Source organism: Bos indicus x Bos taurus, chromosome 3 (genome assembly GCF_003369695.1).
Source record: "Bos indicus x Bos taurus breed Angus x Brahman F1 hybrid chromosome 3, Bos_hybrid_MaternalHap_v2.0, whole genome shotgun sequence".
NCBI classification, from domain to species: Eukaryota; Metazoa; Chordata; class Mammalia; order Artiodactyla; family Bovidae; genus Bos; species Bos indicus x Bos taurus.
This window is the reverse complement of record NC_040078.1, coordinates 57,628,950-57,653,341: the sequence shown is the minus strand read 5'-3', so window position 1 is coordinate 57,653,341 and position 24,392 is coordinate 57,628,950. Positions and strand designations below refer to the sequence as shown.

The window sequence follows — 24,392 nt, the reverse complement described above, 5'->3', positions numbered from 1 at the left end:
CCAGCCTAACTTCTCTTTTTTCCTATAATAACAGAACATGGTGATTGATGCATCTACTTACCTGTTTGAAGCCACGGAAAAGAGATTTTTTTTCAAAAATGTATCAATATTAATTCCAGAGAACTGGAAGAGCATCACTCAATACAAGAGGCCAAAACATGAAAGCTACAAACATGTAAGAATCAAAAGGCGTTTCTTAAAAATATTTTCTCTGCTGCTTCTCAAATTTGATGTTAATTAATCATTTCAGAATTTTTCAGACAAATGTTATAATTTCTATTCTGATCTTTTAAACACCTTTTTAAACGTTCTCAGGCTGATGTTAGAGTTGCTCCACCTACACTCCCAGGTAGAGATGAACCATATACTAAGCAATTCACAGCCTGTGAAGAAAAAGGAGAATATATTCATTTCACTCCTGACTTTGTACTTGGAAACAAGCAAAATGAATTTGGACCATCAGGTAAGAATTTTGGTTAAAACAAATATTTTGCAATGATTCCAACATGTAGATTTATATCCATGTTCAGTATACAAGCCTCGTAGGCTTAAATCCCAACTCCAAGGTCACTCCTCTGTGTGTGACCTTGGACAAATGACCAAGACTTTCTGTACTTATTTCCTTTAAAAATGATGAATAGAGGAGCTGCTCCTGCCTTATAGAATTGTTGGAAACATTAAACTAGATAATTCTTGTTAAGTGTACTCAGTATGGTTTCTACAGAAATTTGAATATGGGACAGCCATGATAAATTTTTTGCTTTAGGAACACATTTTAGATTTTAATTTTTCAGTTCTCCATTGCTGGATATTAATCACATGCCACCTCCATGAAAGGCAGAGGCAAGGCAAAATCAAAAGGGCCAAGATGACAGTTCCTGGCCAAGAGAAAACACTAATAGGCTGGTAGCTGCTGATATTATTATTCAACCCATTCTTTGAACCAGATGAACTTGTTTATAAGTGATCATTTTTACCTATGAAAATGACAATTTCCTCTAGTTCAATCTAAGCGTTAAGATCACTGTTTGAAATGAACTAAAGCACATTATATTTCAGATGAAAATGAAAATCACTGTCAAAGCAGTGTCCAACTCCTCACTAATCAATAAAACACTTGTTAAATTCACACTCCCCAGAACCACCTTTTCCTCTTGTACTGCCCCTTCAATGAACATTATTTAGTCTTTTATCTGTGTCAAACAAGTCAATCCTTGTCCTCAACATTTTCTGGACTTGTTCTCCGCCTCTGTCCTAAAGCCCATCACCCCATCCCAGCCTTGCCTCTCCCCCTTAATTTGGTCTGACCATGCTTGTTGTGCTTGGCACCCTTAGTCCCTGGTGCCTGTCTAGATACAGTTTCTTTTCTACTTGGCGTGTCCAGCAAAGTCAGTCATGCCACCTACTAGTGTAAATAGCACAACTCCCTTACCACTTTTATCCTTATGTTGTATTCAACTTGCCATTTCTCCATACTGAATTTCTAGGCAGTTTCTTTTGACTCCTGTAGTATGTTTCCAAGATTTTGAAAGAAAATTATAAAATTAATTGGTACTGTTTTTAAAAACACGTTTCACAAGGTCAATGAAGCTCTCAAATCTACTCAATAATGATTGGACTTGCTTCCTCTCATCTTGCTCATTCCCCCTAACAGTTGTTCTAAATATCTATCACTTTTCTTAAGACCAATAACCAATCTTTTCCACCTTATAAGTTAATGAATGCCTTGATTGAGAAAGTAGAAACCCCTACCTTCTACCTTTCTACTTCCAAACTCATGTCCATGTACATCTCCTTCCATCTCCACCTGTCTTAGAAGAGGAAAATTTTCTTCAGTTTTTAAAAATAATGCCCCCACTGGAGCTCTTATTCTTTTCCCACACTCCTCAGCTTGCCCCATCCCATAACTGAGTTTCCCCCTCTTTCTTAGACAAATATTTCTCCCATAAAGTGATACATATGTTTGTGGGAAAACTCAAATTCTGGAAAACAATGCCTTAAAAACAATAGGGCTTTGGGAGGAAATAAGATGAAGAAACTCTTCAAAATCTATGCAATTTGTAATAAAAATGATAACAGCAAAACAATAGTTCCCTGGAAAGAGTTTTTGGACCCTCAAGCAGCAGTTAAGTTTGTCTGGAAGCTGCCTCCAAAGTAGACAGTAGAAGTGTACACACACACAGTGAAATACTATTGGAGTAAAAACAAGACTAGTAGGAGCTGAGCCAATAATTGAGATAGGAATGGAATTCTAAGTCAGAGGAACTGCTTTTTAATAACAACTATATACAATTAAGATGTATAACACAATGATTTCACATACACATACATAGTAAAATGAATACCATGGTTGAGCTAATTAACATATCATCGCCTCACATAATTACCCTTTTGTATATGTGGTGCCCTGGAGAAGGGATAGGCTACCCACTCCAGTATTCTTGGGGTTCCCTGGTGATTCAGACAGTAAAGAATCCACCTGCAATATGGGAGACCTGGGTTCAATCCCTGGGTTGGGAAGATCCCCTGGAGGAGGACATGGCAACTCACTCCAGTATTCTTGTCTGGAGAATCCCCATGGACAGAGGAGCCTGGCAGGCTACAGTCCATGGGGTCACAAAGAGTCAGATACAACTGAGCGACTAAGAACAGCACACCATAGCACATGTGTGGTCAGAGTACCTGAATTTTATTCTTTCAACAAATTGAGGAAACCATGGGAGCCAGGCAACCAGCCATGAGCTGAAAAGAAAGTCAATCTGACGTGGACTGTTCCTAAAAAAGGAACCACAGATGCAGGCAGATATGAATTTTCTTAAAATTCACCATATTTCTATCACAGTCGATATGAGAGCTTTTTCTTCCCACACTGAAGAATATAAATAATTCATGCTCACTCATTAGCACCATTTGGCTAAGAAACCTAAAAACAGTGTTTTTAAACTTTAATGTGTAGAGTAGTAATTTAGGGGTCTTGTTATTAATAATAACCAAATTCTGAGTCATTAGATCTAGAGTAGGCACAACATTCTATGTGTCTTGTCAGCTCCCAAGTGATGCTGACACTGCTGGTACGAGGAACACATATGATTAGCAAAGGTTTAAAGAAGAAACATGACTTCTTCATAATGGTGGTATTTTCCCCCTATTTTCATGTCTCATGAGGTCATTATAGTTGGAGAAACACATATTATAGTGGACCAGACTACATTTTCAAATTCTACTTCTCCATTTCAATTTCCACTAAAGTTTTTCCTAATATTGCTAAAACAAAAATGTACTTATTTTTCTTTGTGCATTTCAAGCTTGGATTTAACCTTTATGCTTCTATTAATCCTGAAACTCTTAGGGAAAAAAAGTTTAGTTCTGACTCACTCTCTAGAACATTATCCTACTCAAGGACTCTATCTTACTCATATCTGTATTTCTTAGTATCTAGGACAGTGCTGAATATATATAATTAAAAATAATTGGTTTCATTTAATTAATGCTTATATGTGCTAAGTACTGTAAATTAATCACCTCATTCAGTTCAGTTCAGTCACTCGGTCATGTCCGATTCTTTGCGACCCCATGGACTGCAGCACGCCAGGCCTGGTTTATTCAAATTCATGTCAATTGAGTCAGTGATGCCATCCAACCATCTCATCCTCTGGCGTCCCCTTCTCCTCCTGCCTTCAATATTTCCCTGCATCAGGGTCTTTACAAATCAGTCAGTTCTTCGCATCAGGTGGCCAAAATATTGGAGTTTCAGCTTCAACATCAGTCCTTCCAATGAACACCCAGGACTGATCTCCTTTAGGATGGACTGGTTGGATCTCCTTGCAGTCCAAGGGACTCTTAAGAGTCTTCTCCAACACCACAGTTCAAAAGCATCAATTCTTCAGCACTCAGCTTTCTTTATAGTCCAACTCTCATATCCATACATGTCTACTGAAAAACCATAGCCTTGACTAGATGGACCTTTGCTGGCAAAGTAATGTCTCTGCTTTTTAATATGCTATCTAGGTTGGTCATAACTTTCCTTCCAAGGAGTAAGTGTCTTTTAATTTCATGGCTGCAGTCACCATCTGCAGTGATTTTGGAGCCCCCAAAAATAAAGTCTGACATTGTTTCCACTGTTTCCCCATCTATTTCCCATGAAATGATGGGACCGGATGCCATGATCTTAGTTTTCTGAATGTTGAGCTTTAAGGCAACTTATTCACTCTCCACTTTCACCTTCATCAAGAGGCTTTTGAGTTCCTCTTCACTTTCTGCCATAAGGGTGGTGTCATCTGCATATCTGAGGTTATTGATATTTCTCCCGGCAATCTTGATTCCAGCTTGTGTTTCTTCCTATCCATCGTTTCTCATGATGTACTCTGCATAGAAGTTAAATAAACAGGGTGACAATACACAGCCTTACGTACTCCTTTTCCCATTTGGAACCAGTCTGTTGTTCCATGTCCAGTTCTAACTGTTGCTTCCTGGCCTGCATACAAATTTCTCAAGAGGCAGGTCCGGTGGTCTGGTATTCCCATCTCTTTCAGAATTTTCAACAGTTTAATGTGATCCACACAGTCAAAGGCTTTGGCATAGTCAATAAAGCAGAAATAGATGTTTTTCTGGAACTCTCTTGCTTTTTCCATGATCCAGCGGATGTTGGCAATTTGATCTCTGGTTCCTCTGCCTTTTCTAAAACCAGCTTGAACATCAGGAAGTTCATGCTTCACATATTGCTGAAGCCTGGCTTAGAGAATTTTGAGCATTACTTTGCTGATGTGTGAGATGAGTGCAATTATGTGGTAGTTTGAGCATTCTTTGGAGTTGCCTTTTAGACATCCTCAAATTATATTTTGTCTACAGCAGTGTTTTTCAACCTTTTTTTCATTATCAACCCTTAACAAGCATATGTAGACATTTTTAAATTATGCAGTTTTATATGCAATTATGCAGTTGAAAGTTGCACCTTCATGAAATTTCAATACCATAGACGTGTTTTATATATGTTTATTCTGTGGTAGAAGTAACTTTTGTAGGACTGAAAAACCACGGTAATATCTAAGACTTTTTGACCCCTAAGAACCAAAACTCAGAGTTCAAACTGTTCTGCCCTTAGCATATACATAGTAAATGGTTTGTTGACTTAACAGATGTGGAATAAAAAATAATATGCTGAAATGATATAATTAATCCAATGAAATGTAATATAATATGTGTTTTATAAACAAAATACAAATGCTAGCAACTATTTAAATATTCTGGATTTAAAATTTTTTATTAAAATATGAAGGACAAGTTATGTCACTTAAAATATAATCATGGATTTGAAATATTTTCCTACAGGTAGACTGCTTGTTCATGAGTGGGCCCATCTCCGCTGGGGAGTATTTGATGAGTACAATGATGATGAGCCTTTCTACAGAGCAAAGTCAAGGAAAATTGAAGCAACAAGGCATGACTATTTACATTTTTAAATTACTGCTGGCAGTAACTTATTTTCCTTAGACTGATTCCTTTAAAAGCCTTTCTTTCATTTTTGTCCCAACGCAGGTAATGAATGCCATATCACAAAACAGAGCTTTTTGGTTTTTTAAGAAAATGTACCTGAAAGAAACTGCTTGTCCATTTAAAATACACATAGATTCAAGAGCATCTGGCAGTCAAGTTGATTTATTTTTATATCTCTCTACCATAGCTGCCAGAACTCATTTGTGCTAAGTAAATGCTCTATGTGAAGGATTGTACTAAGTTCTAGGAGGTAAAAATTATTTACACTACAAAAGAATGAAAAAAACAAGTAGTGGAGAATGCCAGCTGAGTAGGAAATCAACCAGCTTCAAAGAGCCAAGGAGAAATTTCTTGAGATTAATAAAGTTTACGTTACAATACCTGTGAAGCATCACACTTAACATAGATAATCCTCCTGATTATGAGATCAAGAGAACAGAATATATGGGGTAATAAATGTAAAATTGGATGCCAGCTGCTTAATCAATCTTAGATGCCCTGCTGGGGATGGGGACTTATTAAAAAATGTGAAATTTCAAATGAAATTTGAAATTTTCACAAATTTCAGTGAAGATTCTTCCTCAGCACCAGAGCACCAAGCTTTAGGATGCATATTTCAAAGATTATTATTTTGATAACATTTGTTTAGATTATGCATGCATGCTAAGTCACTTCAGTCGTGTCTGACCCTTTGCCAAACTATGGACGGTGGCTTGCCAGGCTCCTCTGTCCATGGGATTCTCCAGGGAAGAATGCTGGAATGTGTTGTGCCCTTCTTTCTCTAGGGGATCATCCCAATCCAGGGATCGAATCCGTGTCTCTTATGTCTCCTGCTTTGGCAGGCGGGTTCTTTACCACTAGTGCCACCTGGGAAGCTCTTTGTTTAGGTCATACTCTCCTAAAAGCCTAGTCTCTGCTACAGAATATTCATCATGGTTGTTAACATGTGAAAGTGAAAGTTGCTCAGTCATGTCTGACTTGTCCATGGAATTCTCCAGTCCAGAATACTGGAGTGGGTAGCCTTTCCCTTCTCCAGGGGATCTTTCCGACCCAGGGACCTAACCCAGATCTCCCGCATTGCAGGCGGATTCTTTATCAGCTGAGCCACAGGGGAAGCCCAAGAAGACTATAGTGGGTAGGCTATCCCTTCTCCAGTAGATCTTCCCAATCCAGGAATTGAACCAGGGTTTCCTGCATTGCAGGCAGATTCTTTACCAACTGAGTTATAAGTTGTTAACATAGGCAATGCTATTAAGTTTACTGAGTTTGGGGGCAATAGAGGCATAGACATATTTAGAAGACTTACAAAATTACTGACTAAAATCTAGTCTCTGTTTCTTTAATTTGGACTGGAACACATTGAAAAGATAAGCTACACTAACATTATAACATATTTGGTGCAATCACTGTCACTTGCTGCAAATTCCATGCAATGAGACACATGTCTAAAATTCCTCTACTATTGTTTACTGGCCTTGGCAGAACCCCAGTCTTTCCTTCTAGCCACATTTCACTTTGCATAAAAATGCTCCTTGAATAATCCAAACACTTGTAGCTATGCAACATTTCATTCTTTTGAAGAAAATTTCTTTGAGTGAGGAATACACAAAAAGTCTTAGGCTAAAGTGGTACCAAGAGTAAATGATTTCACGAGATGCCTTTTCCAGATTCCTGCAATGTATTTACCATCACAAGGTTACTGGGAGAGATGTTTGGAAAAGGGGAGCCTACAGTCACTAGTATAAGTGGGACAACAGAAGATTTAATTCCAGTGGACTCACCCTTTGCATAGACAGGAGATTCTACTTCAAATTTCCCTCAAAAATTTCTTGTAAAACAAATAAGCTACCTGGTGGGAACACTTAAACTTTGCTGTCAAAATAGGATGTGTGTGGTATACAAATAAGAATAAAAATCTTGATAAAAACCATCATTAACAACCTTGACAAGAAGACCACTTAATATTTTATAAAAATTTTAATGATTAGACTGGCTCAAAGACTAACTGTCACATATTTTCAGGTGTTCCACGAGTATCACTGGCTTGAATAGAGTGTATATGTGTGAAGGAGGCAGCTGTGTAACAAATAGGGAATGCAGAATTGATTCCAAGACAAAACTGTATGAAAAAAATTGTCAATTCTTCCCTGATAAAGATCAAACTGAAAAGACATCCATAATGTTTATGCAAGGTATTGATTCTGTAAGTATACCAATCAATCATTACTTCAGTTTGTGTTGATACATTTATAATCAAAGGACTTGCTATCATGTTTATAAATTATCTATGCAGGTGACCTGAGGGATTACATGTATTTTTATAGAATTCTTTAACATTGACTGGCAGACAGTAAGCACTCAAGTAGTGTTACCTATTATTATTGAAAATCTGCCTTACTAAGACGTTTCCTCCCTTAAATCATATTTCATTCAATAAGCATTTTTAAAGAAAAGGTTTTTAATGTTTTCAGATCTGTTGGTGAGTTTTTAAATGCACCCCATACAATTTTTTTTTCATTTTATAATATTAACCTTTTAGGTCACTGAATTCTGTAATGAAAAAAGCCATAACCAAGAAGCTCCGACTCTACAAAACAAAATGTGCAATTATAGAAGCACATGGGAGGTGATCAGCAATTCTGAGGATTTTAAAAACACAACGGCTATGTTGGCACCACCCCCTCCACCTGTCTTCTCCTTGCTAAAGTTCAGTGAAAGAATTGTGTGCTTAGTTCTCGATAAGTCTGGAAGCATGGCGGTGAGTTCACGGGCCCATTTTTCCTGGAAGTAGGGACAGGGCAGTGATTGAATGTCTAAGAAGATTCTGACTGCTACCTGCACCTGGGTTCTTCTAAAATGCATGGTGGCCTAAGTACTGTCACCTCCTGTGATCTTGACCTCAAGAGGGGCAATGAACATTATAATGAAAGAAGGATGGTAATAAGAGTTAGAAGGACCTAATCCAAGAATTTTCTTTCCCAGAAAATGGAGAGTTTATTGAGGAGAACTTTTAAGTCTTTAGTAAAGCTTTTGTTTCAGGATCAGAACTGGAGATTGAAATGTGTAATTATTTCCTAATCTTACTCCCTTTATCTATTGAAAATACTTGACAGGCATGAAGAAAGAGTGAATTCAGAGCTTCCAAACTACATTCCAAATCAAGGAACAAGATCAACCAGGAGGATTCTTAACATGTTTCTCTTATTTATACTCTCTATAGGAATGACCTCCTTATGCTCAAATACATAGACAAAAAGCATCACTATCAAGAAGAGATGGCCAGATTCAGTCATTCATTCCTTCTACCACATTAAGAGAATGGTACTAGGCTTGTACTAGGCTTTAGGAATAGAGATCCATATCCTTGAAAAGTTCATAGATGAATAAAGAAAGATTTCACTCTCTTCCCCATCATGAATTAATACTTAATTATATTTCAATATTTGGCGTAGGTATCCACTTTGTCCAGGACATGGGCTGGTTTTCCAGGATGGCCTAAGGGCATTTCTGTAGTTCTTTCACAGTGACCTGGGTGTGTGTTTAGTCACTCAGTCATGTCCAACTCTTTGTGACCCCATGAACTGTAGGCTCCTCTGTCCATGGGCTTTTCCAGGCAAGAATACTGGAGTGCCATTTTCTCCTCCAGGGGATCTTCTTGATCCAGGGATTGAACCCATGTCTCCTGTGTCTCATGCATTTCAGGCAAATTCTTTACCTGTTGAGTCATCAGGGTTCCCCTTATTACTATATATTATATTGAAATTACACATTTTTCTCCCACTATTCTATGAATACCTCTCGGACTTGAAACCATCTTATCTAGGAACCAGGTCTCCTAGGACTTGAAGTAGTCTGTCTCATCTTTGTGTCCTTTTGTCTAGAATATGGTTTATCACATGTAGGCATTCAATAAATAATTGTTGAAATGAATGGACTATAAATGAGCAGATGGAATGTGTCAAAAGGATGGCACATCTGAGGCAGAATAAAGCATGCTGAAGATCAGGAATAATGTATTCAACAAATGGGGGTTGATGAGTTAGTGGAAATGGCAGAGGATGATATAGCTGGCTGAAATAATCCACAGTACTACAGGGTTTCAGAAAGAACATCAGAGTGCTAGACCTCACCACATAACAATGTTTTAGGAAGAGTCCCTGGGGAGAGATGAGATTCTTAATTGGGAGAGAAGATGAGCAGTTTTCCCTAGACAGGGTGCAGGCATAGTCAAGTTTAAAGGTAAAGCAAAATGGTCGACACAACCCGCTAAGATGGGGATGTATTATAGAAGAAGTTCCTCACTGTGATTTGTTTCTAAGCAGTTCAGAGGGAAACTTGGGCATGTGTTGGGAACAGGTGCCACAGGTCAATTGGTATTGAGGGACTGGAAAAGACCAGTGCATGAAAAGGTGTACATCCTAGGGTATTCACCTAGAAAATAAGGACTTGAATCCTAATGGGTTACCAGAGAACCAATTACGGTTAATCCATTAGTGGAAATGTGGTGGGATGTGGTTAGGTGTAGAAGCAGAAATGGGCGAGGTGAAATTTAGAGTAAATTTCATCTTTTGGTTAGTCAGGTGGCCAGGGAATGGAGAGATTTCAGTCTCTAGTTGGAGTCCATGATGGTCTGGTTTGATATTGATATTATGGGACCTGGGGAGTAGTTTCATCTTGATACAACTGGAACAGAGGATCCTAGGAGTACTCAACCAGTCTCTAACATTTGAGTCAGATCAGATCAGATCAGTCACTTAGTCATGTCCAACTGTTTGCAAGCCCGTGAATCGCAGCACCCCAGGCCTCCCTGTCCATCACCAATTCCCGGAGTTCACTCAAACTCATGTCCGTCGAGTCAGTGATGCCATCCAGCCATCTCATCCTCTGGCGTCCCCTTCTCCTCCTGCCCCCAATCCCTCCCAGCATCAGAGTCTTTTCCAATGAGTCAACTCTTCGCATGAGGTGGCCAAAGTACTGGAGTTTCAGCTTTAGCATCATTCCTTCCAAAGAAATCCCAGGGCTCATCTCCTTCAGAATGGACTGGTTGGATCTCCTTGCAGTCCAAGGGACTCTCAAGAGTCTTCTCCAACACCACAGTTCAAAAGCATCAATTCTTCGGTGCTCAGCCTTCTTCACAGTCCAAATCTCACATCCATACATGACCACTAGAAAAACCATAGCCTTGACTAGATGAACCTTTGTTGGCAAAGTAATGTCTCTGCTTTTGAATATGCTATCTAGGTTGGTCGTAACTTTCCTTCCAAGGAGCAAGCGTCTTTTAATTTCATGGCTGCAGTCACCATCTGAAGTGATTTTGGAGCCCAGAAAAATAAAGCCTGACACTGTTTCCACTGTTTCTCCATCTAATTCCCATGAAGTGGTGGGACCGGATGCCATGACCTTCATTTTCTGAATGTTGAGCTTTAAGCCAACTTTTTCACTCTCCTCTTTCACTTTCATCAAGAGGCTTTTGAGTTCCTCTTCACTTTCTGCCATAGGGTGGTGTCATCTGCATATCTGAGGTTATTGATATTTTTCCCAGCAATCTTGATTCCAGCTTGTGCTTCTTCCAGTCCTGCATTTCTCATGATGTAATCTGCATATAAATTAAATAAACAGGGTGACAATATACAGCCTTGACGAACTCCTTTTCCTATTTGGAACCAGTCTGTTGTTCCATGTCCAGTTCTAACTGTTGCTTCCTGACCTGCATACAAATTTCTCAAGAGGCAGATCAGGTGGTCTGGTATTCCCATCTCTTTCAGAATTTTCCACAGTTTATTGTGATCCACACAGTCAAAGGCTTTGGCATAGTCAATAAAGCAGACCCCCCAATTCCAACCCAACCTCCACCGTCCTCTACACCTCTAATTTAGGTGCTTAGAAGCCAAGAATCAGCTCTAGTTAAAAACCTGTGTTCCTTAATATACTATACATATGTATTACATAAGGCTTCCCAGGTGGCTCAGTGGGTAAAGAATCCACCTGTAATGCAGGAGACCACCTGCAATACAAAAGATGCAGGTTCAGTCCCTGGGTTAGGAAGATCCCCTGGAGAAGGAAATGGCAAACCGCTACAGTATTCTTTCCTGGAGAATCCCATGGGCAGAAGAGCCTGGCAGGCTATAGTTCATGGAGTTGCAAAAGAGTCGGACACAACTTAGCAATCAAACCACCTTGTATTACATAATAAACAGAACTGTATTTTTAATTGTATCAACTGAAAAAATTTGCTTTCTTAAATAACATCAATTACTATTGATAGAAAACCTTTAACAACAAAGTCTGTTCACTCATTTTATGTGATCTTCTATTACTTTCTGGTCAAAAATTACTTGTTTTATTACCCGTTTTTATTCAGGCTTCTAATCGTCTAAATCGAATGAACCAAGCGGCCCAACATTTCCTGCTGCAGACTGTCGAAAATGGATCTTGGGTGGGGATGGTGCACTTTGACAGTTCTGCCTCCATCAAAAGTAATCTAATCCAAATCATAAGCAGCAGTGAACGAAGAAAGCTCTTGGAAAGTTTACCTACAGCTGCTAGTGGAGGAACTTCCATCTGCAGTGGAATTGAATCAGGATTTCAGGTGAAAACCATACTTCAAATATACTTTGTTTATTACTAGAACATTTTTATGTTAAGTGATGCTCCTCATACTTGCTCCCTAATTTTAACATAACTAATTCTAAAAAGTAGAGAACTAATCACATAGAGAAATTCACTTGCCCATCTTTTCATTAAAAGAAATCGATGAGCAAAGTAATGGGTAAATAAATGACTATTACAGTTTCACTGGAGTATAAGCCCAATGAGGTCAGAGACTTTGTCTTATTACCATGCAGCAGTCAGTGCTCAAGGAATGTTAATTAAATAAGAGGGCTTGAGCAGCAAGAGTCATCCAATTTTAAGCAATGAAGCAAGTTATATGGTATGATTCTCCTTCAGAGCAATCCTCATTTTAGCTTCTGTTATATTCAGTTAGGGAAACTAATGTTTATCTGTCACAGTTCCAGATGTAGCAAGAACTGTTAATCATACTTAGGGTAAGGAATACTGGTCATAACATGAGTTGTGACATCATCAGAGTACTGGCTATGCTACTTACTAGCCATGTGATCTAGGCACAGTCATCAGCCTCCTTGGAAATTAGTCTCCAATGCCTTACGTATAAAATATAGGAAAATAAGAACGCTTCACTTATAGGATTATTATGAGACTTAAGAAAATGATACATTTGTACTTAGGACAATAGTCATTATACTACATAGTAAACATATAATTCATACTAATTATTATTACAAATCTTATTTTTATCCAAATGGTCATCTTGAGCTCAAAATTAATATCAATTGCATCATTTTCCTGCATAGAAAACATGTCCCTTCACAGTCCATAAGATAAAGTCTGAATTCCTCAGTGTGATGTTATTTAACAGCTTCTCATTCTATGATAAGCTTGCCCTCACCTCTCTTGCCAGCCTTTTTTTTCAGTTCTCCCTTACCAATACTCTATGCGTCAACCAATTTACTGCACACATTGTTCTCCAAGCCCCTATGTACTAACAGCCTCCATACATGTAATTCCCCTGTCTAAAATGCTTCTTTTCTGTCTTTGCATGCCAAAATTCTATTCATTCTTCAAAATCCTTGCTCCTATCAAATGTTCCTGTTTTATGAATTAATGGCATTTTAGTATAGTTTTCTAACATGAAGTCTGGGTTCATACTCCAATAATCACTTACCAGATTTCTTACCCTAAGCATTCTTCACCTCACTAGCTTTTAATTACCTCATCAATAAAATTGAGTATGAATGTTAGCCTGTAGGGTTGTTCGTGTTTAATTTATTCAATACATATTTATTGTAGGGAGTAACCATAATATATTTTAATTTATTAACACGTATTTATGTAAGAAGCAAATCTCACATGTTAATTTATTGGGAACAGATAATATACAGATAAATCTATCAATTATTTTTTTTAACTGAAGGTTGTAGAGATAATCTTGTGAAGTGACCAAATAAATGTGATGTGATTAAGTAAGAGGGAAAAGAGGGACAAAGCCTACTTTAGAAGAGAGGATCTATCTGAAGGGTGATGGTTAAGCTAAGATTTGAAGGATGAGAAGGAGCCAGCCATTCAGGTAGAAAGAAAAGGGCAAAGTCCCTTGGGAATGAGGTGAACAAAAACTGAATTATTTAAGAAATGATAGAAGCCAGTGACACTGGGATTTGGTAAGTAGGGGGAATGAAATGTAATTGCCAGGTAGAAAATGGCTATATTCTTCAAACCCTCAAAAAATACGATGAGGTTTGTATTTTAAACACAACAGAAGGGCTTTAAGCACAAAAGACATAATTAATTCATATTTTGGGAAGATGACTCTGGTTACCCTGTATCAAATAAAATGTAAGGATTAAGACTGGTAGTAGAGTAGTAATCTAGGGACAGGTTGACAGTTTGGAGTTGGATTAAATTACAAAATGTGTAAAACACATTTAACTCACAGCAAATTTCAGTAAATGGTAGCAGTTTAATATTATAGTTTCTCTTTATTGATTATATTAGTTTTGCCTTTGCCAATCATCTCTATGTTTCCTCAGTCTCTCACCCAACTCCCAATAAATATCTTTAAATGTAATTATTTCCATGAATACAAAATCCATGTAGTTCCTGCTGAATCTCCAGCAGTCAGTACAGTGAATAACACACTGCAAGTGTTCAGTGAATAAAATAATACAAGGGAGACATGAAGGACAGAGAACCCTGCTTCATCTTTAAATCTTCATTTGTTCCCAAATGTGTAGGGGGGGATGTGATTGGGATGCTGTATAAATGCTATAATGCATGAAAACATTTCCTAAATTTTAATTTAGTTCTAGTATACATTGAGCCATATTTCACATATATTAAAAAAGTACATTCAGAAAACTAAGATCATGGCATCTGGTCCCATCGCTGCATGGCAAATAGATAGAGGAACAATGGAAACAGTGAGAGACTTTATTTGGGGGGGCTCCAAAATAACTGCGAGTTGGACTGTGAAGAAAGCTGAGCACCGAAGAATTGATGCTTTTGAACTGTGGTGTTGGAGAAGACTCTTGAGAGTCCCTTGAACTGCAAAGAGATCCAACCAGTCCATTCTAAAGGAGATCAGCCCTGGGTGTTCTTTGGAAGGATTGATGCTAAAGCTGAGACTCCAGTACTTTGGCCACCTCATGTGAAGAGTTGACTCATTGGAAAAGACTCTGATGATGGGAGGGATTGGGGGCAGGAGAAGAAGGAGATGACAGAGGATGAGATGGCTGGACGGCATCACCAACTCGATGGATGTCAGTTTGAGTGAACTCCGGGAGATGGCGATGGATAGGGAGGCCTGGCGTGCTGAATTCATGGGGTCGCAAAGAGTTGGACACGACTGAGCAACTGAACTGAACTGACTGAACTGAAAATCACTGCAGATGGTGACTACAGCCATGAAATTAAAAGACACTTGCTCCTTGAAAGAAAAGCTATAACCAACCTAGACAGCATATTAAAAAGCAGAAACATTACTTTCCCAAAGAAGGTCCATCTAGTCAAAGCTATGGTTTTCCAGTAGTCATGTATGGATGGGAGAGTTGGACTATAAAGAAAGTTGAGTACTGAAGAATTGATGCTTTGAAGTCCCTTGGACTGCAAGAAGATGAAACCAGTCAATCCTAAAGGAAATCTGTCCTGAATATTAATTGAAAGGACTGATGCTGACGCTGAAGCTCCAACACTTAGGCCACCTGATGTGAAGAACTGAAAAGACCCTGATGCTGGGAAAGATTGAAGGCGGGAAGAGAAGTGGTCTACAGAGGGTGAGATGGTTGGATGATATCACCGACTCGATGGACATGAATTGAGCAAGCTCCGAGAGTTAGTGATGGACAGGGAAGCCTGGTGTGCTGTAGTCCATGGGATCACAAAGAGTCGGACACAACTCAGCGACTGAACTGACTGAACTGAAAATTATATATAACAGTCATTCTTTGCCTCAAAACCTGCAAAAATTGAAACAAGACTGGTCACATTGTATCCTGACACCAGCATTAGTAAGATTTTTTACATTGTAAACCCTTCTTTGTAAACATATACACATCTCCACTACAAGTTCAGGAAAGCCACTGATAGCCTATCATTTTTTTTCCTCTTGGACTGGACTCGGTTTCTCAAAATGATGTATCAAGAAGCCACTTCCAATAAAGCTGTCAAAGAAGATGAAATACAGTTGCCTTCCTGAGATAAATTCTCTTTATCCTTTCTTATGGGTGCCTAGATTCAAAACTCTGTGTTTCAAACTGTTTAGCTTTATAGGAAATGGTTCAAATCATAAATAGGACACATTCTCAGTAAGTCATATATTCTCTTAGCACCATTAATATGCTTAGTTATGTGCTTGTGACTATTAGAGATTAATTAAAAATTATATAACAAGATTTTTAACCTGTGTAGAACTTTCCATATCTTTTGTTTATTAGCATACTGAGGATACCCTAATTTGGAACCAACAGCTTCTTTAAAAATGTTGAGGTGAACTCTTAATGCATCTAGCTGCATACAGAACCAAAGAAGCAGAAAAATATTTAATGCCATTATATGCTTGGTGTCTGATTTTCCTGAGTGCCACAGAATGGGATATCATAGTCATTGTACTCAAGTAGGATTTTCCATACCCCTACTCCCACACAACTTCATCTGAGCAAACATTTCCTACAGTGGGTGGAGAGAAAATAAAAAGTCCTGTTTAAATTCCCCTAGCGTTGTGATTACAGATCCTTTGATTTAAAAATGAAGCTGTCTCCTCTTTTCTGCACACTATTTTCTATGTCCATTTTTATCCTAATCTCTCCCAGGCCTAGTTGACCTAAGATCACCTGTAATAATGCTCTGATTATATTTGTAGGCAATTAGAAACGCTCACTTCCAAATAGATGGATCTGAAATAGTGCTGCTGACTGATGGGGAGGATAGCACTGCAAAGTCTTGTATTGAGAAAGTGAAACAAAGTGGAGCCATCATTCATTTTATTGCTCTTGGACCAGATGCTGCTCAAGCAGTCAAAGAGATGAGCATTGCAACAGGTAAAATATGACATACATCCTTTGATAGCAATATATAAATGTAGAGGCTGACAATTCAACAAGTTCTCTTAAGCTCCTACTCTGCAGGTGCTGTGCCAGGAGCTCGGGATCAGAGTTAAACCAGAAATGATCTCAAGGTGCCAACAGTCCCGAGAGACAAAAAACACTGCTAATCAGAAAAGCATAGTCAGATAACACTCCTCCATAACAAGAGACATACATAGGTGCCAAACACCATGTGAGCAGATGGAGTCATTGATTCTCTCAGCTTTGAATAGAGTCAGGGAAACAAGGCATGAGAGATGAGGAGCTAGACATTTATCAATTTGTTTGCTTTCTCTGGAAGAAAAAAGAATGACAGAGAATATAAAGCATGTTGGGGTGACAATGCAAGCCACATTGAAGGATAGTGAGAAATACATGAGACTAGAGAATAGACTGGAAGTTAAGGGGTGGGTTTAACAGAAGCTCAGGCTATAAATATAGTAATAACAAGTTTTCTAGATTAAACGTAAAATAACTACTATCTTACAGACAGAGACATGTGAAGAAAATGGACTACATGTGTTCAGTGCCTTCTTAAACATAGTAGAGAATACATAATTTATAACATTATAAAAATCAATTATTGTATTGAATTGACCTCTAATGTTACCATACAAACACTTGCTTTTTAATGCTTAATTGTACAAACTCCCATCATTTCCAAGTAATTTTATAGCCATTGTAAAGTATTTCTGTCCTAAATATCCCTCCAAAAATATTGTTTTTAAACTTGTCTCTATTGCTTATCATTTTTTTATCTGCTCATTGCCAAATTTTGTCAGGATGCTTCAATATGAAATCTCTTTGCTTCAATATGAAATCTCCTTAACCTTTCTGATTCTGACCCACTCTGGCAGGAAAACTTGAAAGCTGATGTGGTTAGAACTGTATCTTAAATAATCATTAAAGTGAATAATTCTCCTAAAGGTTATGTGATCCTGTGAGCTTTAGTTCATGAAATTATAACATCTCCTTTCACATTCTTTAGTTAGTTGATGCATTTAAACCAGAAAGATTTCTATTAGTGGAGTTTAAAGGTAGCTTACCTCCCAGTTATGACATTTTTTAGGTAACATTTCAGAGATAATCTTTATACCTATCTTATTTGGGTTTATTTTTATAATACATACTGAAACTATGGTTTTGTTTACCCTGATATTGCCTTAATCACTAAAATGTGAAAAGCACTTATTTTCTGAAAAGCAACCTAGTTAATGTATTTATATTTTAGGAGGAAAATATATTTATGCTTCAGATGAAGGCCAGAACAACGGCCTTATTGATGCTTTTGCAGCCCTTGCATCAGAGAACATCGATGCCTCCCAGCAATCTCTTCAGGTCAGAGTTCCTAGTCCTTGAGTGTTAATGTTTGGATTTAGACCTAACCAAGAAAAATCATCTGGTTGTTACAAGTTTTGAGTTCTATATCATCACCAGGTGGCTCAGTGGTAAATAATCTGCCTGCCAATTTAGGAGATGCTGGGTGGATCCCTGGGTGGGGAAGATCCCCTGGAGGAGGAAAGGGCAATCCATTCCAGTATTCTTATCCAGAGAATTCCATGGACTAGGAGCCTGTAGGGCTATAGTTCATGGGGTCACAAAGAGTCAGAAACAACTGAGTGACTGAGCACTTTATTTTAAGTCAAGAAAAATGGTAAACAGAGGGCAATACACACACATACACACACAGAACTAATTTTCTCAGAGGTAGTTTAGCACTTCAATGCTAAATCCTAGTGTAGGTGCTCACCAAGACAGCTGGGAAAATAATAACAGGGCCATATCTCCAGCTGTAAACCCTACTGTCCTGCTCTAATGCTTTTATTATACCCTGTTCTCTCCTCAGTAGCTATATTTCCACACTTTCTGACTGACAACTGTCATCCCAATTAGCTTTCAAAGAGATCGCAAGCCTAAAGTGGTATGCCATATTTAAGTTTGTTCTCAAGACAGAAATTTTAAAATATGTAAAACAGAAGAAAAGCATAAAATTACTCTCTTCTACAGTTATTAATTTTTTATATATTTAAACAGCTTGAAAGTAAGGGATTAAAACTCAACAGTAATGACTGGATGAATGGCACTGTAATAATTGATAGCACTGTGGGAAAGGACACGTTCTTTCTCATCACATGGAACCAACAACTTCCCTCTATTTACCTCTTTGATCCCGATGGAATATCAATGGGGACTTTCATAGTGGATTCAGCTTCCAAAATGGCCTATCTCAGTATTAAAGGAGCTACAAAGGTAAGCAATTAATTTTTAGACCTCCTCGCAAATTTTACAGGTGAAAATACATCATTTGAGATCATAAATATGGATGCCAATACATCATTTCAAAATTAAGATAAAGTAGAATGTACTTGATATGACTGTATGGTCCTGAAAATTTTGGTGACAGAGGGGAAAAAAAAAGAAGTTAAGCATTAGAAGAAAGGAAGAGAAAGGAAAAAATTAAGATGGCTAAGGATAACTTTGAGGGGACAATGTAGTAAGTCTGTGCAGCTTGCTGTGTAGATAGCTACAAAGCTATTTCTTATACCAGATCATAGGGGAGCTTCCCTGATAACTCAGTTGGTAAAGAATATGCCTACAATGCAGGAGACCCCAGTTTGATTCCTGGCTCAGGAAGATCTGCTGGAGAAGGCATAGGCTACCCACTCCAATGTTCTTCGTCTTCTCTTGTGGCTCAACTGGTAAAGAATCTGCCTGCAATGCAGGAGACCTGGGTTCGATCCCTGGGCTGGGAAGATTCCCTAGAGAAGGGAAAGGCTACCCACTCCAATATTGTGGCCTAGAGAATTCCACGGACTATTGTCCATGGGGTCGCAAAGAGTTGGACATGACTGAGCGACTTTCACTTTCATTTTTCACCAGGTTATAGAGTCTGTAGACTCTGAGGTCTAAGGATAAGTCCAAGATCAAGGCAAACTTTCCAAAACTTATTTTTATCAGTGGAGATTTCATAAACTTTGAATACCAGGCATGATAATAGGATATTCTTTCCAAACTACCTCAACTCTTACCTCTTTACCCTCAAAACTCTTAAAGCTCTATAAACTCTAAATGTTTATTCAGTAACATACTTAATAGTTTAGAGTTAGTGTAAAAACAGAAAATAGCTTGCTGTTGGATACTTATTCCAATTTTATTGAATTTTTAGGTGGGTGTGTGGACTTACAATATTCAAGCAAAAGCAAGCTCAGAAACATTGACTATAACAGTAAATTCTCGGGCAGCAAACTCTTCTGTGCCTCCAATCACAGTGAATGCTAAAATGAATAAAGATACAAACAGCTATCCCAGCCCACTGATTGTTTATGCAGAAATTCTACAAGGGTATTTACCCATTCTTGGAGCCAACGTGACTGCTTTCATTGAATCGAAATTTGGAGAAACAGAAGTTTTGGAACTTTTGGATAATGGTGCAGGTAAATCACAGGTTTCTCTGAACAAGTCTAAATGTTCATAACTCAGGATATGTTATGAGTCCCTGAGGAAGTGTGGGGCAGAGGGACAGGCATCAGAAAATTGATGCAGATTATGGATGAACAACTGGACCAGGGTGAAATTCTATCCAGGTAACAACTCCAAAGTGATTTGCAAGTGTCTTACACGTGGTAGAGCACTCAATGAACTTTATTTACTGTCATTACTGTTCTTTCTTTCATTTAGACAACCAATGTCTTCCAATAAATAGGAAAGTATCATTGCTGAGATTGAGGACAGCATCAAGAATTCTGAATAAGTGTTTCTTAGAGGTATATAACCAAGAAAGTCTGGCCAGAGACAGTGAAACACAAGTAGTAGTACGGAATGAAGCAGTACAATTTGGGTCCCTGGCAGGGAGGGGATGCCAGCCATGAGAAATTCCCAACAGCTGGATAAAAAGTTCACATATAATCTTAGGGACTGAGACCAAAGGAAGCTGGATCTGCCATCAGAGAGAAGGGGACATTACTGGGTCATCATCAGATACCAGATCTGACTGGGAGGTATCAAAATAGAGTGTTGACTGCTCTCTATCTCCTTGGTCTGTATGGGTGAGTGGTACTGTACTTTAAAACCTTTTCCCAACTCTGAATTGTTCTGGGAACTAACACTTCTTTAGAGAGGTCATTTAGTAAAGAAATTACTATCTCAGTAAACGTCTAAGTTGTCAGAATTTTCAATTAGCTTCTTTTCAATGTAGTTAAATCAGCCAGCTTATAACCTATCATCAACTAGAGTTGGCCCTGTAAGAAGTTTAGAAGGCAAAAGTCTTTGGTTTATCAATGCCTTTATCTAACATGACAATATTTTCTTAAATTATCCCGTGACTCTCTTTCTCCCAACCCCTTCCATGCTACGTTAAAACTCCTGTATCTTGTTTCATTTCTCAAGGAGAAATAAAATTTCTCAAATAAAACTCAGATAATTTGGGACACCTTTACCTAAGAAAGCATAGGTGCTTAAGAATGACTTTACCTAAGAAAGCATTGGTAATTAACAATGACTTGGAGCAGGGGTTCTCAAATTTTAACTCCTGAAGTGAAACTCCTAAAGAGCTTGTTTTATAACACAGAATGGGAACACCAGAAAAACTTTCATTCCTTATATGATCCAGAGAAACGCAGATGCTGTTGGTCTAAGGATTTCATTTAAGAATCTCTCTCAGAGTCTTAACCCTCCTGAGAAATGTGTTTGCAAGTTAACAAAACTCTCTAGTACTGGTGATATGAAGAAATATCCTCATGATACAGTATTCCTGAGCTCTCCTAAACGTTTATTCTAAAAACAGATGGGATTTTCCACTGTTAGACCAGAAAATTAATCGATCATAGTGTAAGAGGTTACAATTAAAATGAAAAATCAGACATTGAAGATAAGTTATAATAAGTAATTTGTAGGTTATAGCAATGAGAATTAAATCTTATGCAAAGATAATATTTCTTTAGTGGGGATCCTTTGATTTGGAGAGAGAGAGACAACATAATTGTGCTTAAAGCATGAGCTGCAAACAGTATATATGAGTATATATACCAGTATGTCTATGTCTATGTAATAATATATTATTACAAATAGAAAGGGAAAAAATGGAAGCAGTGAAAGATTTTATTTTCTTGGTCTCCAAAATCACTGCAGTGATAGCAGCCATGAAATTAAAAGACTCTTGCTTCTTGGAAGAAAAGCTATGACAAAACTAGATAGCATATTAAAAAGCATAATATTTCTTTAGTGGGGATCCTTTGATTTGGAGAGAGAGAGACAACATAATTGTGCTTAAAGCATGAGCTGCAAACAGTATATATGAGTATATATACCAGTATGTCTATGTAATAATATATTATTACAAATAGAAAGGGAAAAAATGGAAGCAGTGAAAGATTTTATTTTCTTGGTCTCCAAAATCACTGCAGTGATAGCAGCCATGAAATTAAAAGACTCTTGCTTCTTGGAAGAAAAGCTATGACAAAACTAGATAGCATATTAAAAAGCAGAGACATCACTTTGCTGACAAAGGTCTGAATAGTCAAAGCTATGGTTTTTCCAGTAGTCATGTACAGATGTAAAAGTTGGACCATAAAGAAGGCTGAGCGCCAAAGAATTGATGCTTTTGCACTGTGGTGCTGGAGAAGACTCTTGAGAGAATATTAAACCATTCAATCCTAAAGGAAATAAACACTGGATATTCATTGGAAGGACTGTTGCTGAAGCTCTAATACTTTGGTCACGTGATGCAAAGAGCTGATTCATTGGAAAAGACCCTGATGCTAGGAAAGACTGAAGGCAAAAGGAGAAGAGGGCTGAGGATTAGATGGTTCGGTTCAGTTCAGTTCAGTCACTCAGTCATGTCCAACTCTTTGCGACCCCATGAATCACAGCACGCCAGGCCTCCCTGTCCATCACCAACTCCGGGAGTTCACTCAGACTCACGTCCATTGAGTCAGTGATGCCATCCAGCCATCTCATCCTCTGTCGTCCCCTTCTCCTCCTGCCCCCAATCCCTCCCAGCATCAGAGTCTTTTCCAATGAGTCAACTCTTCGCATGAGGTGGCCAAAGTACTGGAGTTTCAGCTTTAGCATCATTCCTTCCAAAGAAATCCCAGGGCTGATCTCCTTCAGAATGGACTGGTTGGATCTCCTTGCAGTCCAAGGCACTCTCAAGAGTCTTCTCCAATAGTTAGATAGCACCATTGACTCAATGGACATGAATTTCAGCAAACTCTGGGAGATAGCAAAGGACAAGGAAGCTTGGCGTGCTGCAGTTCATGGGGTCACAAAAAGTCAGACACAACTTAGTGACTGAACAACAATCACGACAAAAATAATACACACACACACATACACACACACACACACACACACTCGGGCTTCCCAGATGGCACCAGTGGTAAAGAGGCCACCTGCCAATGCAGGAGACATAAGAGGCTCAGGTTTGATTCCTGGGTCAGGAAGATCTCCTGGAAGAGGGCATGGCAACCCACTCCAGTACTCTTGCCTGAAGAATCCCACAGACAGAGGACATTGGTGGGCTACAGTCTGCAGGGTTGCAGAGTCTGACAGGACTGAAGCGACTTAGTATGCATGCATATGTACACACACAAACACAGTACCACTAGGATATACATCCCACAAGATACTGGTTGGCAGAGCAAAATGGAAATATTCCCCAAGGGGTCAATCACAAAATAGGGAGATGAATAAAAGCAATATGCTTATAAAGCCCATATGCTTGACTTAGAAAATACTTAAGTTTTTATTTTTCTTTACATTAGTAATTTATTCCTTCACTTCCATAACAAGGTGCTGATTCTTTCAAGAATGATGGAGTGTACTCTAGATACTTTACAACTTATAAAGAAAATGGCCCATATAACTTAAAAGTACGGGCTCATGGAGGAGAAAATGCTGTCACATGGAACTTAAGGCATCCACTGAATAGAGCTGCATACATACCAGGCTGGGTAGTAGATGGTGAGTACTTCATAATATCTGAAGTCAATGGTGGCTTGAATAATTGTGAGTTGGTATGATTAAGGCTACAAATATTTTATAACTTCAGAGTATAGCTTCTCCCATTTCTGGAATGAATTCTCAGTCATATGACAGTTTGCCTCCATATTAACCTAAGCTTTGGTACAGTGTCTTTGGTATAGACATTTCTATGAAAGCCAGCCATTATTACATTTGTTTGGAGCAAATGACCTATATCAACAAAAATTTGCCCCATTTTCAGCTCAGGATGAAGTAAAGAGGCTAATATGTTATGTACTTAACTAGAAACCAATGGTAGAATTTATCCATCTGATTACAAATACCTTTATTTGCAAAGTTTTTATTTAGTCAAAGGGAAAAATGTGTAGAGAAAAGCAATGAAAAATATTAAGAATCCATTTTAATTGGCTTTCCTTTGTTTTGTCCCTTATGTCACCCTTATAGGGGCTTTCTGTTGCAATATAATCTGAATATTATTCGTTAGCACTTGCAACAGGGAGGAAGTGTGAAACCTGACACAAGTGACTGAAAGGGAACCAGTATAAATTCCCCCAGATTTATTCCCATCTTTAGGGTAATTTAAGAAATAAAGCAACTCCTCTATTTTTTAAGCACATATTAACTATATAACAATATTCCCATTCAGGACAGTCTTAATTCCAAAGCAATTTATTATCCAGTTCTACCCTACAATACTCTGGTCAGGATGCTAAAGCAAGAATTCTTCTACCAACTGAATCCTTATGATCTTGTCACCAAAAC

The 24,392-nt window shown here is 38.2% G+C and overlaps 1 protein-coding gene across 1 annotated transcript in view; it reads left to right on the top strand.

Annotated features, from left to right (window-relative positions):
• CLCA4 (chloride channel accessory 4) overlaps positions 1-24,392 on the top strand; it is a 31,463-nt gene that overhangs the window by 5,592 nt on the left and 1,479 nt on the right. Inside the window, exons 2-12 of the mRNA XM_027536664.1 lie at positions 35-175; positions 316-463; positions 5,329-5,437; positions 7,516-7,696; positions 8,033-8,251; positions 11,855-12,082; positions 16,427-16,604; positions 17,881-17,987; positions 18,684-18,899; positions 19,816-20,083; positions 23,439-23,609. Coding sequence (XP_027392465.1) covers positions 35-175; positions 316-463; positions 5,329-5,437; positions 7,516-7,696; positions 8,033-8,251; positions 11,855-12,082; positions 16,427-16,604; positions 17,881-17,987; positions 18,684-18,899; positions 19,816-20,083; positions 23,439-23,609 — 1,966 coding nt within the window. The remainder of the gene's footprint in view (positions 1-34; positions 176-315; positions 464-5,328; positions 5,438-7,515; positions 7,697-8,032; positions 8,252-11,854; positions 12,083-16,426; positions 16,605-17,880; positions 17,988-18,683; positions 18,900-19,815; positions 20,084-23,438; positions 23,610-24,392) is intronic.